The sequence below is a fragment of the Rhinolophus ferrumequinum genome, chromosome 25, assembly GCF_004115265.2.
Source record: "Rhinolophus ferrumequinum isolate MPI-CBG mRhiFer1 chromosome 25, mRhiFer1_v1.p, whole genome shotgun sequence".
Lineage (NCBI taxonomy): Eukaryota > Metazoa > Chordata > Mammalia > Chiroptera > Rhinolophidae > Rhinolophus > Rhinolophus ferrumequinum.
The window spans coordinates 3,417,028-3,431,043 of NC_046308.1; the positions used below are offsets into that span (position 1 = coordinate 3,417,028).

General features: G+C 56.7%; 1 protein-coding gene across 2 annotated transcripts in view; it reads left to right on the forward strand.

Moving 5' to 3' along the window:
• The window catches only part of DHX37 (DEAH-box helicase 37), a 22,195-nt gene continuing 8,179 nt past the window's right edge, over nucleotides 1–14,016 (forward strand). Inside the window, exons 1-15 of one of the 2 annotated variants that reach the window (XM_033097942.1) lie at nucleotides 1–201; nucleotides 1,581–1,750; nucleotides 2,585–2,697; nucleotides 4,240–4,579; nucleotides 5,046–5,194; nucleotides 6,267–6,359; nucleotides 8,025–8,121; nucleotides 9,020–9,133; nucleotides 10,040–10,141; nucleotides 10,308–10,422; nucleotides 11,345–11,440; nucleotides 11,657–11,739; nucleotides 12,346–12,490; nucleotides 13,204–13,280; nucleotides 13,607–13,839. In XM_033097942.1, the coding sequence (XP_032953833.1) occupies nucleotides 96–201; nucleotides 1,581–1,750; nucleotides 2,585–2,697; nucleotides 4,240–4,579; nucleotides 5,046–5,194; nucleotides 6,267–6,359; nucleotides 8,025–8,121; nucleotides 9,020–9,133; nucleotides 10,040–10,141; nucleotides 10,308–10,422; nucleotides 11,345–11,440; nucleotides 11,657–11,739; nucleotides 12,346–12,490; nucleotides 13,204–13,280; nucleotides 13,607–13,839 (2,033 nt within the window). In that variant the 5' untranslated portion in view covers nucleotides 1–95. The remainder of the gene's footprint in view (nucleotides 202–1,580; nucleotides 1,751–2,584; nucleotides 2,698–4,239; nucleotides 4,580–5,045; nucleotides 5,195–6,266; nucleotides 6,360–8,024; nucleotides 8,122–9,019; nucleotides 9,134–10,039; nucleotides 10,142–10,307; nucleotides 10,423–11,344; nucleotides 11,441–11,656; nucleotides 11,740–12,345; nucleotides 12,491–13,203; nucleotides 13,281–13,606; nucleotides 13,840–14,016) is intronic. The other variant, XM_033097943.1, reaches the window with a different exon arrangement.

The window sequence follows — 14,016 nt, forward strand, 5'->3', positions numbered from 1 at the left end:
AAGTTTTCCGACCTGAGCGGGTATCCTGGGAACCCACGAGGGCTGGGTTCAACCCACGGGTGAACTCCGCCGGAGCCGAGCAGGACCGGGGCGCCATGGGGAAGCTGCACCGGCGGTACAACGTCAAGGGGCGCCAGCAGGCGGCCCCCGGCTCCTCAAAGGGCCCCCCCGAGCCGCCCCCCGTGCGGCTGGAACTAGAAGGTAAGGCGTCCCGGGGGCTGATTTCGGGGGAGGGGCCGACCAGGGCCTCGCGGCCGGGGCTGGCCAGTGGGCGCCGAAGGGCTCCCGGCCTGTGTCTAGCTTTCGTGACTCTGGGGCGGGAGGACCTGGAGCGGGAGCACCCCCTCTAAGATGATACAAAGGAGTGGGGGACAGTGGCAGGCAAATTTTAACTGAATTCGGACCGATACCTGGGTGTTCCCTCGCTTAGAGTCCAGCCCTAGTATAACAGCATGGGGACTTGGGGCAAGAAAATAAGTTAATTTCAGCCATCCCGATGGCTTCTGTTATGATCGTGCCGGCGACTCCTAAGTTTGTATTCTAATCCCTGACCTGTCTGCTCAGCCCCGGGCTGCTAGACACAGTATTTTAACATGTGCGCCTACAAGTGCCAGCAACTTCTAGGCGCAGGAGACAGAACAGAAAAGATTTAAGGGGGGAAAAGTTTCTGCCCTACTGAGCTTAGCTGCTTTTGGAAGGAGACAGGCAAAGACACACATGTAAAATATATAGAATGTTATGTGGATATAAGTCCTGAGGAAAGGAAGCCGCAGAGGTGTTTGGGTGGGTTGTGATGTTTCATAGAGGGGGCGGGGAAGCATTATTTGAGTCAAGGTCTGAAGGTGGCCAGAATGGCTGAGTGGAGATGAAATTAAAAATGAGGGCAGGTTCATGGAAGGCTTGTGGGTCATGGCGAGGACTGTGGCCCCAGGAAGTAGCTGCGTTGCTTAAAATTGTCTCATTTTTCTTAATGAGGGCCACATACCCTCTCCTACACTTTGTGATGTACAAAAAGATGTACAAAGCCAAACGGGTAACAGAAGAATCAGGTAGGGCCCTTATAGGACGCTGCTGGGGGAACTCCAGTGTTAGATGTTGCACACAAAAGGGCACTCCCCAAGATTCCCTCACCCCAAGGTGCTTCAGTAAGTTGAGTTGCAGAGTAATATGATAGCTGAATTTTGATCTACATTATATACTTTCAAACTGTGACATTTAAAAATAGATATGACACAAACTCAGTACTTGGTCCGCTGCATGCTCTGTAGAGAACGTCGTAGTAGTATTACGAAAACAGCTCGGACTTCATACCCACTCAGCGCAGGCCCCACTCCGAGGGAAGCACTGTTATAGCCTGTACCCCGCTTACTGGTACTCCCTCTTCACCCGCACTGGGATGGAGGTGGCTGGGCCCGCACTCCCCCACGCCGCCACCCCCTGTGCCGGTACTCAGGGGCTCACAGGTGGGGCAGGAGTCCCCAGAGGAAACCGGCATTAATGGAATCCTGAGTTTTGCCAGTGCCTGAGTTTGGCATTCCTTGGCCTCTGGGTCTGTCGGTCAAGCAAGCCTGTCTTTTCAGAGAAGGGCACGTTGAAAGGAGTTGACGACAGCAACGTGCTCGTCCTGCCGGGGAAGAAGAAAAAGAAGACCAAGGCCCCTCCGCTGTCCAAGAAGAAGAAGAAGCCTCTGACCAAGAAAGAGCGGAAAGTGCTGCAGAAAATCTTAGAACAGAAGGAGAAGAAGAGCCAGGTATGCCCACTCTGTCAGCGTCTGCACACGGCTCTCCAGACTGGAGAGAGTGAGAGAGAGATGGAGCCAGAGGGAGGTCCAAAAATGGGGAGACTGAGAAACCCCAATCTCGAGGCTTCTTCATGAAATTCATGTTTGACTTTCTCTCAAGGTGAGCAGGGTGCTGGGTCTCCAGCAGGGGACACACAGGTCAACCGTTAGCACTGACGCTCAGCCCCTGGAGCCCTTACTACAGGGGACACTCACTCTCTGGTGAGTGTGTCCTTTTAAAATCCTGTGCAGTATTTTTCCTGCTGTCCAGTACCTTGTTTTTTCCTTTTATTGATTGTGAAATAGACATACAGAAGCACATATAAAATACGTGTAATTTCAAGAATAATAAGACAAAAACTCATGAATCACCAGGGGAAAGAAACCACTGGGCCCGTCCCCACATACTGCTTTACTCAAGACAGCGTGGGGACCCCTTCCTGTCACGCGGAGCTGCCCCTGTAGTAACGGCGGGATGTGCTGCCTTGTACAGATGGGCTCTCCTTTATTTATTCCGTCTCCCATGGATGGGCGTCTGTCTACTCGACAGTCTTCTCCTATGCCACACAGTGATGCAGAGAGTGTCTTGTTTACCCAATCCCAGACTTTGTAAGGGGGTACAAAGCCACTTCCAGCTCACACGTCTGTTGGCGTAAAAACACCACGCAGCAGTGCAATGCAGTTTGACCTTCGGTTTAAAAAGACAGGGTGTTGGCCATGCTGAAATTTTGTGGAGCGTCTCACTTCCCTTCTGAAGAGGGAGTCGTGATGCCAAATGTCTAACGCGCTCATGTCCTTCCCCAGCGAGCAGAGATGCTACAGAAACTGAGTGAGGTCCAGGTTTCAGAAGCGGAGATGAAACTCTACTACACCACGTCCAAGCTGGGCACTGGGGTCCGCATGTACCACACCAAAGAGTAAGTCGGCTGGCCACTTCCGAAGCCCATCCCTCCTGCCAGGGCCCCTGGGGACGGACTCTCGGGTGACAAGTCTTCCAGAGAAAAGACGTGTGCGGTGGCCTACGTTCTGTAATGCTTCAGTGAATAGAGGCCCCAGATGCTGCTAAAAACCCTGCGAGGAGCAGGACAGCAGAGTTTTCTACTCCAGTGATGTCCGTGTTTCCCTGCAAAGTGGGGTCCTGTGTTACAGGTTCTTCCAGCTTTTGCACACACGTTGCCGTCAAGGGGCCGAGGATTAGACTTGGCCCATTAGCAAGTTTTGTTTGGTTCCTACAGAGCTGTTAAAGCATTCAGATCTTTTGCTAACATACTGGCTTCCTGGGGCTGCCGTATCAAATGGCCACAAACCGTGCCTTCCAACGAGACATTTACTCTCGCATGGTTCTGACGGCCGGAACCATAGCCTTCAGGGTGTCAGAATCAAAAACGAAGGTGTCAGCAGGGTTGGTTCCTTCTGGAGGCTGGAGGATCTGTTCTACGCCTCCCTCCCAGCTTTTGGCGGTGGTCAGGAACCCTGGGCAGCCCTCAGTTTGCAGACGCGTCACTCCAGACTCTGCTGTCGCTCAGAGACTTCCCAGGGTGTCTTTGTGTCTTCCGTGGCATTCTCTCTCTGTGTCTGTGTCTCTGTTTTCTTAGGACACCAGTCGTTGGATGTAGGGCCCACCTCAGTCCAGTATGACCTCAATTTAATTACGTCTGCAAAGAGCCCATTTAAGGTCACATCCAGATAAGGTCACATCCTGAGCCCAGATAAGGTCACATCCTGAGTCTCCAATGGACATGAATTTTGGGGAGATACTATTCAACCGAATTCAGCCAAGACTTAAGAATTAGGAGATTTCACATTAAAATCCAGGTTTCCGCCTGGTCTTGAGCAGTTTGGACCATGTGGCCACACTGGCTGGCATTCCTACAGGACAGCTGGCACCCTGTGCCCCACTTACTGCTGCCCTCAGTCTGCTCTTCATTGTTACTACAGGTCTGGTCCCTGTGGGCATGTCACTTCTGTTCATTGTGTGCCGACTGTGTCCTGAGGAGGGTTTCCAGGCAGGAATTCCCAGCGGTTCTCAGGAATTTTTTTCTTTCCTGTTCCCGAATCCCGAGAAAAGTTCATCGGGAAAATCGGCTCCTTGAACCCAGGTGGTTGGTAGTATCGGCTGTCACTTTGTGGAAATGATTCATTGTGGAGAATAGAAAACAGTTTATATCTCAGGATTCGGGAATGGGAAAGCGGAAAACAATTCCTGAGAATGGGTGGGAATTCCCTCCTGGAACAGGAAAAGAGGATGAAGGGAGCGGGAAGAGGCTGCGTGGTCAGGGAAAGTCCCTGAGGTGACATTGGAGTGAGGGGAGGGAGGGAGCAGGAACAGCAAGTGCAAAGGCCCTGGGGTGGGAGCGGGTGTGGCCTTTGAGTCCTGGCCTTTGGTGAGTGTTTGCAGCCCGGAGCTGCCGCAGGTCCCTCCTTGGGCCTTCGTGCCTGATTTCTGGCTCTCCTGGCAGGAAGCCTGACAAAGTCTTGGCGCAGGGTCGAGAGAAGATCAGCAGCCTCAGCGGGGCCAGGAAGCGCCTGCGCCAGGAGGCCGAAGACGAGTCCGAATCCTCTGTGGAGTCTGAAGCCGAGGAGGCCCCGGCTGCGGAGTGGGTAGAGGCTGGTGCCAGGGCAATGGCAGTGTGTTTGACGCCAGCTCTGCCAGGGGCCAGGGGTGAGAGCCCGGGCCCAGCTGCTCCTGCTGGAAGTCCTCCCGCTCCTTCAGCTCCTCCGGTTGCAGCCCCCAGCCCGGCCAGGCCCCCGGTGAAGCCCGCCGTCTTCATCCCTGTGAACCGCTCCCCTGAAATGCAGGTTTGCCACTCTGGTGTTTGTGATGAGAACTTAGTCCAGTGCCGTGAGGGGCTGAGGGTGTGGAAGGAGGGGGCCTCTGTGATTCGGGCAGGTTATATCCCCTGTGCCATAAATGTGACCCCCCACACACACCAGCAACAGCTGAGCGTACCCCTATCTCGGGGCCCCTCTGCGCTGGCCAGGATGTCCCCGAGGATGCCGGGTCTCGTGCCCAAAGGACAGAGACGGAGACAGCCCGTATCTCTGCCCCCATGGGCTGTGGCTGTTTGTCTCCCTCCCCAGCTGTCAAGGCTTTTGTTCACCAGTGGATGCACCTACTCCCTGTGTCTGGGCGCTACCCACACACTGGCTGCCTCCTTTATAAAAACCACATCACCTTACGGAGTCTTACTTTGTCCCCTCGTCCCCTCTGCCATTCTGCAGGGGACCCTCCGTTCCCTAAACGCTGACTTCCTCTCTCTGGCAGGAAGAACGGCTGAAGCTCCCAATTGTCTCTGAAGAGCAAGTGATCATGGAGGCGGTGGCCGAGCACCCCATCGTCATCGTGTGTGGGGAGACGGGCAGCGGGAAGACCACACAGGTGCCCCAGTTTCTCTACGAAGCAGGCTACAGCAGGTGGGGCTGGCACAGGGGCTCGCAGGTCCCTTGGGTGACAGTGGCAGTGTCCCCAAATGTCCTTAGTCCTGGCTCTGCCGTTTATATGCTGTGTGACTTGGGGCCTCCATTTCCTCAGCTGTGAATGGGGATAATCATTGCACCTGTTTCCCGGGGTGCTTATATTAACATATAATGGGTGAAATGACTGAATTCATGTAAAATGCTTCGATCGGTTCCTGGCATATTGGGTGGTACGTCACCTTCTGTTGGCACTTTGGACCCATGTGTGTCGCGGTCCCCAAGCCCACCCCCAGGTTGGATGATTTGCTAGGAGGACGGGTAGGATTCAGCCTGTGGTCATGCTCACGGTCCAGGTGTGTTCCAGCGAAAGGACACAAAGCAGAGTCAGCGGCAGGAAAAGGCTGCCGGGGTGACATCTGGGAGGACGAGGCCCAGGTTCCCAGGGGAGTCGCACAGGACGTGCTTAATTCACCAGCAGTGAGCTGTGACAACACGTGTGAAGTGTCGTGTAGCAGGGAAGCCCACTTGAGACTCTGAGCCCAGGGTGTTTATCGGGGGCAGGTCACCTCCACCTGCCCCCCAAATCCCAGAGTCCCTGAAGGACAGCTGGCGGTCAGCATAAGCCACACTGTACACACAGTCCAGGCGCAGTGAGCCCCTCTGACCAGGGAGGGAGGGGGCCCTCCTGAAATGCAGGCGCCCTGATGCCAGCCAGGGGCCAGCCTCGCCAGCCCCCGCAGTAAGGAGGGCAGCCTCGGCAGCTGTTGGCTGCTTTCTGCACAGCTCAGGACCAGCCACTGGGCCCTTGGTCGGCTCTGTCTGGAGGAGCGTGTGCTGCCATGCCGAGGCCTCCTGCCTGCTGGCAGCTGCCCGGCCTCCAGGTGCTGCGTGCTGGCGCGCCGGCTGTCCCCTTTTGCTGTCAAGTGGTGCTGAGGTGCCTTGCCTGGTGTGTGTGACCCGTCACCCTGGTGAAGGCCACATCTGTACAGCGAATCCTGACGTGGCACTGCGTGGGACTTTGGGACAGACAGGTGAGGCGAGCACTGCTGATACGTTCTTTCTTCCCCAGTGACAGTAGCATCATCGGCGTCACAGAGCCCCGCCGAGTGGCCGCCGTGGCCATGTCCCAGCGAGTGGCCAAGGAGATGAATGTGTCACAGCGGTGAGGTCTCAGGTGCCTGGGGGCGGCGTGTTGAGGGGTGGTTTTGGGGACCTTCCCCAGGGGTCAGCTGCCGAGGGGAATCTGAGCAGCGTTGTGGGCCCTCATCTAGCCTAAGGGCTGGGGGGGGGGGGCGGGGGGGTGTCGCTTCCGCACCTGAGAAGGCTTCCTGCACACTGCACAGTGGGACTCCCCTGAGCAGGGGCGAATGGATCAGGGACAAGCCAGCCGGGCCCTTGGGCTCACGTCACACAGGGCACAGAGGGGACAAATTGGCCCTTACAGGGGCCTGGGGGTAGCAGAGCAGCAGGTGGGCAGACGCAGGCAGGCCATGCTTAGTACTTCCCAATACCAAGTTCATTTAAATCTCACGGGTCCACAGTACCCCCACTCTCCTGGCAGTGAGGCCGTAGGACTGGCCTTGGAAAGCAGTTTGAGCGAGAATGGCTGGGCGTGTTTATACTGCAGCTGTCATGGCCTCAGTCCTGGCATTCAACTTCGAAGGAGTAGCACGTCCCATGTGGTCTAAAATTCAGAAAACACAAACGCGTGTAGAGTGAGATTCTGTCGTTCATCCTGTCATTAGATGTTACTGAGCTGCACCTGCTGTGTGCAGACCCATCCTGGGCTCTCAGGGCACGGTCGGGAGTGACAGCCACCTGCCCCCTTAGGGCTGGCATGCAAGTGGGGAAGGCTTGTTATGTGTCCACGTTAGTGGGTGAGGTGCCCAGCTCCCCTCCCCGGCAGCAGCCCCCGCTGCCTGTTTCCTGTGGATCCTTATAGGCAGTTCTGTGCACAGACAAACAAGTCTGTCTCTCTGTTTCTCTCTGACTGCTGCATACATGTTTCATGCTGTTCACACCCTTTTACATCATTCCTGTTCCGTTTAATAGTATACCTTGAAAACAGCAATACATACAAAGCTGCCCTTTTTTCATCCTTTTCTTAAACTTCCTGTTGTGAAAACTTTAAGCATGTACAAAAGTAGAAAGAGTGTTATAGAAGCCCCCTGTACCCAATACCCTGTCTTCATAATTATCAGGTCATGGCCAGCGTTGCTCCATCTGTACCTCCCCTCCCGCCCCCCAGTTGTTGAGAAGCAAGTCACAGATGTCATATTATGTCATCCTCAGTATTTCACTGTGGGTCTGACCGATCAAGACTTTTTTTTTTTAATAAGACTCTAAAACAGCTGCCTTTCTCACAACTAAAAAGTATATCCTAACTCCTGAGTGTCCTCCAGTCCGTGTTCAGCTTTCCCTGGCTGTCTCCTAAAAAGCTTTTACAGTTGGTGGGTCATTCAGGCTCTGGCCAAAGTCTCCACGCTGGTTTGTTTTCTGGGGTTTTTCTGTTTTCCTTAATTAGAGTACATTCTTCAATAGGACTATATTTGAATAAGAATTCCACACAAATGGAATACGTGCCCTAACACAAGAAAGCAAGGAAGGAATGTTTTCCATTACACAGGCCAGACATTCATTGGTTCCATCACAATGAGTGACAGCTGCCCTCCGCCCTTACACGGGCAGGGACAGTGGGCTGGGCAGGGGTCGGCCCTTGGCCGTGTCCTCCCCTGGGGCTAGTCCTACACTGCTGCCCCTCTTGCAGTGGCTATAGCTTGACCTCTGAGGGACTCGCCTACCCTGAACCCATAGCCTGTCCCCACAGGGTCGTCTCCTATCAGATTCGATACGAAGGGAACGTGACTGAAGAGACCAGAATCAAGTTTATGACGGACGGCGTGTTGCTCAAGGAAATCCAGAAGGTTGGTTGTTGGTTTCATCTCTCAAAGCAAGGCCTGTGAGCGTGGGGGTGGGGAGTTAGGTAGGATGTTAGGTACCCTGGTTGTGAGCGGGTAGTGTACCAGCTGTTGGCAAAGCACCATGTACTATTGGGCCACTGTGTGACCTTGGGCAAGTTACTTAACCTCTCTGGGCCTTAATTTCTTAATCTGCAAGCTGGTGCCTTCCTCATATAATTGTTTTGTAGCACGATGAGTGAGAGCTCCTTAGCACAGCGCCTAGTCAGTGCTCATTAAATGTGAGCTTGCATTTTTATTATGATCTGGTTCACAGCCATTGTGCATTAGCCAAATGCATACTGCTCCTCGCTGACTGTATGACACCCCCCTGGGCAGGGGTCTCTGGGGAGGGCACAGGTGACTCCTGCTTCCTCTGCGTTGAGGCCATCCATGGTCATCTGGGAAGGAGGCTGTGAGTGAGGCATTGGGGCTGATGGCCCCTTTGCGTACGGCCTGCTCCATCTGATTGCCCTTGGTCCCCACCCAGCATCTCCCCAGTCCTGGTTCCTGCCCTCCCCATCCCACGGGCACCTGTGTTTGGTATCTGAGGTTTAATAAGCAGTAGCTGTGCTTTCTCTGCTAGGCCCCGGCCCCTTGCTGTGTATTTCATAGGTGGTCATTGTCACTGGAACCCCATAAGGTGGGTCCTGTTGATTCCATTGTACAGATGAAGAAACTGAGGCCCAGGGAGGTGAAGTAACTTGTCCGAGATCACAGACCAAGATCCCCCCAGACCGAGTGCTCCAGAATGCATGTTTGCATGTTAAAGGGGCTCCTTGAGGGGGCGTTTGGGGGTGTGAAATGACCCTGGGTGGCTCAGGCCCGGGCTGGCAAGCCTCACCCCGCCGGCCTCCCCTCCCAGGACTTCCTACTGCTCAAGTACAAGGTGGTGATCATTGACGAAGCCCATGAGCGGAGCGTGTACACGGACATACTCATCGGCCTCCTGTCCCGCATCGTGCGTCTCCGGGCCAAGGTAGGAAGGAGGGGGGTGCTGGGAGCCCCTGCGTCCCAAGACCAAGGCTCCCTCGGCCCATGCCCATCTGCACCCAGGCTGCCACTGGGACAGGGTCCCCGAGAACAAGAACCACCCCCACCCCCTGCCCCGGGCCCAGTGCCAGCCGGTGGGTCTCGGTCTGACAGCCCCTGTGACTCCACCCTGGGGGAATCTGGGTCCAGCCTAGTCAGTTGTTACCCTTCCCTCCATCCAAAGCTAGAGGCTCGAGCAAGGAGTGCGTGGTCGACCATGCCCGCCGGCACTGGCGTTAAGACGCCAGCAGGTCTCGGAGATCCTCAGAGGAGGTGGGGCCGCCGGCCACGCCCTGTGCTCCCAGCAGAGCCGCTTGGCCTGGTGTCCGCCCTCGCTGCATCCCATTCCCACCCTGAAGGGGCAGAGGTGGGCATCAGAGGCCTGCTGGTCAAGGGATGCCTCCCTCAGGTCGGGGCTCCATGGAGCAGTCCCCTTGTAGCGCCCCCAGTCCTGCTGGGAAGTTGACACTTAGCCTGATTCTTACAAGTGCAGAACCTTCTTCAGAGATTTCAGTTGTGTGTGTGCCAGACCAGTTCAAGGCAGCTGGCACTCGCCAATGGACAGGGCAGCTGGCAGTAAGCAGACTCAGAAGGTCTGTGAACTGGTGATGACCACGCCCATTGTACCTTCAGAGTGGGTGGACCCCAGGCTCGGCCCTCCTGCCTCAACCCTCCACTAGAACTACACTTTGGGGAGTTTAAGGGCCCCTTTAACAAGCCACCACCTTGCAGGGACAGGCAGAGCCTGCTGTCAGCTCACTTTTTCTATTTGTCGGGCTGGAGGGAGGCTGTGAGGGCAGAGGTCTCCCTGGCCCTGGGTGGCCAAGGGTCACCGAGCCTGTCTGTCCTACAGAGGCTCCTGCCACTCAAGCTGCTCATCATGTCGGCCACTCTGCGGGTGGAAGACTTCACCCACAACCAGCGGCTCTTTGCCGAGCCGCCCCCAGTCATCAAGGTAATGCCTGGGCCAGGGTCTCGGGCAGCCAGGGAAGCGGGGAGGTTCCCAGGAGGCACCAAACTGCATGCTTTGTGGTCAGCTCGTTCACAAAGTGGGGGCCCGAGCCTGGGCTAAAGCTCATCCCGCATCCTCCAACCGCACCCTCCTTGGGCGTGGGTCACAGGTGGAGTCCAGGCAGTTCCCAGTGACAGTACATTTCAACAAGCGGACGCCACTTGAGGACTACAGTGGCGAGTGTTTCCGGAAGGTCTGTAAGATCCACCGGATGTTGCCTGCAGGTGAGGCCCTGGCGGAGAGAAGGGCCAGGTCTTCCCCTTCTAGCCCCCCGGGGTGTAGGCATCCTGGGCTCTTGGTCCATCCATCTCTGGGTGGCTTGGAGTGGTTACTTGTCCCTGCTGTGCCTCAGTTTCCTCACTGCTCCCAAAGTGTTTACAGCACCTACTCTGCCGAGGTTCGCTCCAAGTATTGTGAGGCTTCAGTGATGGGGGACGGGGGGGTGCCTTCTGCTGAGTAGGACAATCCTTGGGGCCCGGGCAGGGGCCATTTGGCACAGGTGCCCACAGACAGGACAGGTGAACAGGTGCATCCCACCTGAGTTTCACTCCTGATCCTCCTCACAGTTTTTACCATGTCCCCCTAGCACTTAGTTATTTACCTAATGTCACTTCAGTTGGCTTGACCCTTCCTGTGTGTGGATTCACCTATTCTGGACATCTAAGCATAGATCATACCGTATGTGGCATTTTGTGACTGGTGTCTTTCACTTAGCATCATGTCCTGTCAAACGTTTTCTCCCAGTCTGTGTGCTGGTGTAGTACCTGTCAGTGCTTCATTGTTTTTTACGTCTGAATCATACTCCATTCTGTGAATGGACCAGACTGTTTATCCATCCGTTGATGGGCGCTGGGTGGCTTCCACCTCTTGGCTGTTGTCCACGGAGCTGCCATGAGCTCTGTGTACAGGTTTTGGTTTGCGTCCCTCTTTCCCGATCTCCTGGGCAGGTGCCCAGGCAGTTACGGTGGCACTCCCTGCCTCAGCACCCTCAGTCCCCGAGGTGGCTGCCCAGAGCTCATCCGTGTCTCCTGGTTTGATGGGCTCCTCCTCGCACCCGGCTCTCAGAGCAGGCAGGGCCTGGACAGTGGTCATTGCTGAGACAGTGTTTGCCGCGTGGATAACGGACGGGCCTGGTTCTTCCCGCAGGCGGCATCCTGGTGTTCCTCACGGGGCAGGCTGAGGTGCATGCGCTGTGCCACAGGCTGAGGAGAGCCTTCCCACACGCCCGAGCCAGGCCGCCAGGTAAGCTCGCAGTCGGAGCGCTCTGCCCGCGAGGCTGGGCACCAGCCTTGGCTTCAGAGCCTCGCTCTGCCCTCTGTAAGAGGTGACACCTTTGCCTCCCCCCCCATGAATGGCCACCGATGCAGTGACCTTACTCTGGACGGGGAAGAGCAGGGTCCTGATAGCCTGGCCCTGGTCACAAGACATCTTCCTCCCTAATCTGCTTACCTTTTCCAGAAGAGGACGATCAGAAAGATTCAGTAGAAGAAATGCGGAAGTTTAAGAAGTCGCGGGCGAGGGCGAGGAAGGCCCAGGCAGTGGTACGTGGAGAGGCAGGGGCAGCTTGGGGCTCCGTCCGGACCGAGTGCTGATGCCAGCCCCTCCCCACCCCCTGGCTGTGTAGATGGAAATTTAATTAAAACGAAATAAAATTAAAATTCACTTCCCCAGTCATGTTAGACTCATCTCAGGTGCTCAGTGGTCACTGGGGGCTGCTGGTGACCATATTGGACATCGTGGGCCTAGAACACTCCTACCAGGCAACTAGTTCTGTTGGGTGGTGCTCAAGGTTCCCTGTCTGTGGTCTGGGAGGAAGCTTCCGGAAGGCCGGGCCCTGAGTGAGCGCCTGAGCAATAGCGTCATGGTTTAGTCACTGACCCTCCTGCTGCATTTACTACATGCCAGGCAGGGTCCTAAATTCTTCACGTGTGTTAGCTAATAGCCCTCACAGCAGCCCTGTGACATAAGCCCTGTGATTAGCCCCAATTTTGAGATGAGGAAACTGAGGCAGCAGAAGGTGGTGAGACCTGCCATGGCCGCGTGGCTCGCTGGCGGCGGAGCTGGGCCTCGTGCTGGAACAGACGTGTGTGTGAGTGTCCACACGGGCCTGCCTGCAGCCCGCGGCCCTGATGTGTTGTGTTCCGCAGACGTTGCCCCACATCAGCTTGGACAATTACTCGGTGCTGCCAGCGGGCGAAGGTGACGAGGACCGGGAAGCGGAAATGGACGAGGAGGAGGAGGCCCTGGGTTCGGACCTGGACCTGGAGCTGGGGGACGCCGGAGCAGACGAAGGTGTGGCCTCGCCAGGGCCTCCTGCCCTTGAGTTCATATGGTTCATTCATTCCCCAGATGTCAGCTGGGGCCCAGACTTCTCTGTCCCGTCCTCAGGCTCCCAGTCAAGTGATAGGACCTGGAGTGTCTGCTCCTCCCTAGCATTGAGCCCAGGAGAGCTGGGGATTCCGGCAGCCTTGTCCCTCACTGTTCCGAGCTCCTAGAACTGCCTGGCACACGGCAGACCTTCAAGTATTTGTTGTGTTGGTTGTAATGGGGGTGCCACCCTGGGCTCGGTTGCTGGCTGAACGCAGGCCTCAGGGCTTGCTGGGAGGGCTGTCCACCTCCAGAGGGTGCTCCCTGGGGCCCTCCGTCTGGAGATGGGCTCAAGCCCCTGGCCGTGTTCAGCCCGGGGCCATGTGGGGCAGCCCGGGGGCACCCCCAGCAAGAGGTAGGGCCCGTGGCTGGGCTTTTCAAGGAGGCGATTCTACAGAGTGCCGGCGTTCCCATCTGGCCCAGGCAGTGGGGCCAGCGAGAGCCTTGGGGAGCCTCCCAGCCCCCGTCTGCCCAGGCGTGGCCTCCCTGCCCACTGTGCTAGTCCCGAGGGCTGAGCTGCTGGCACCAGGCCTGGCATAGGACCCCCTCCAGCAGAGCAGAGAGGGGCATTGGACAGTATGCAGCTGCCTCCTGCCATGGGCATTGCTGGTGCCAGCGGACCTCTGCCCTCCTTGCAGGTGAGCAGCCCGACGCCTCACTCCCCCTGCACGTGCTCCCGCTCTACTCTCTGCTGGCCCCAGAGAAGCAAGCTCAGGTAACTGTGTGGGGCCTGGGGCAGGTGCCCGGTTGGGGGTGCCTCCTGAGGGCGTCAGGGTGGGGGCAGGGCAGGCCCCGAGTCGTCCACCCCATCCGCTGTTTGAGCAGCACTGCCAGATTCTAAGAGCATATTGGGATCTCCCACATCCCCGCATTTAGCTTAGGAGCGTTGTGGCTGGAGGCAAAGAGAGGACTTGTTCATCTCGTCACCTCCAGGCCCACACAGCCTGGCCGACGTCTGATCAAGGGACATTTCCTGACTTGCCCCAGCACGAATTCTTTCCTGATTCTGGTGTTTTTTTGCTGCCTTCCCTGCCATCCTAGGTCTTCCAACCTCCCCCAGAGGGGACTCGACTGTGTGTTGTGGCCACCAACGTGGCTGAGACGTCCCTCACCATCCCGGGCATCAAGTACGTGGTGGACTGTGGGAAGGTGAAGAAGCGGCACTACGACCGGGTCACCGGCGTGTCCTCCTTCCGGATCACCTGGGTCTCCCAGGCCTCAGCTGATCAGCGGGCAGGCCGTGCAGGCCGGACGGAGCCTGGCCACTGCTACAGGTGCGGTGCCCCAGGGTCCTCTGGTGATGTCGGCACGGAGAAGAGGGGTCCTGCTGCGTCCTGCTGGAGACTGCCCTGGGGGTGCTCCACGAGCCTTTCTTGTTGGCCTTCAGATGCTCACGTTGTTCATTTATTCTGCTGCTGAGGCCCTGTGCTGGGCTGCTTTGTTTCTCTTTT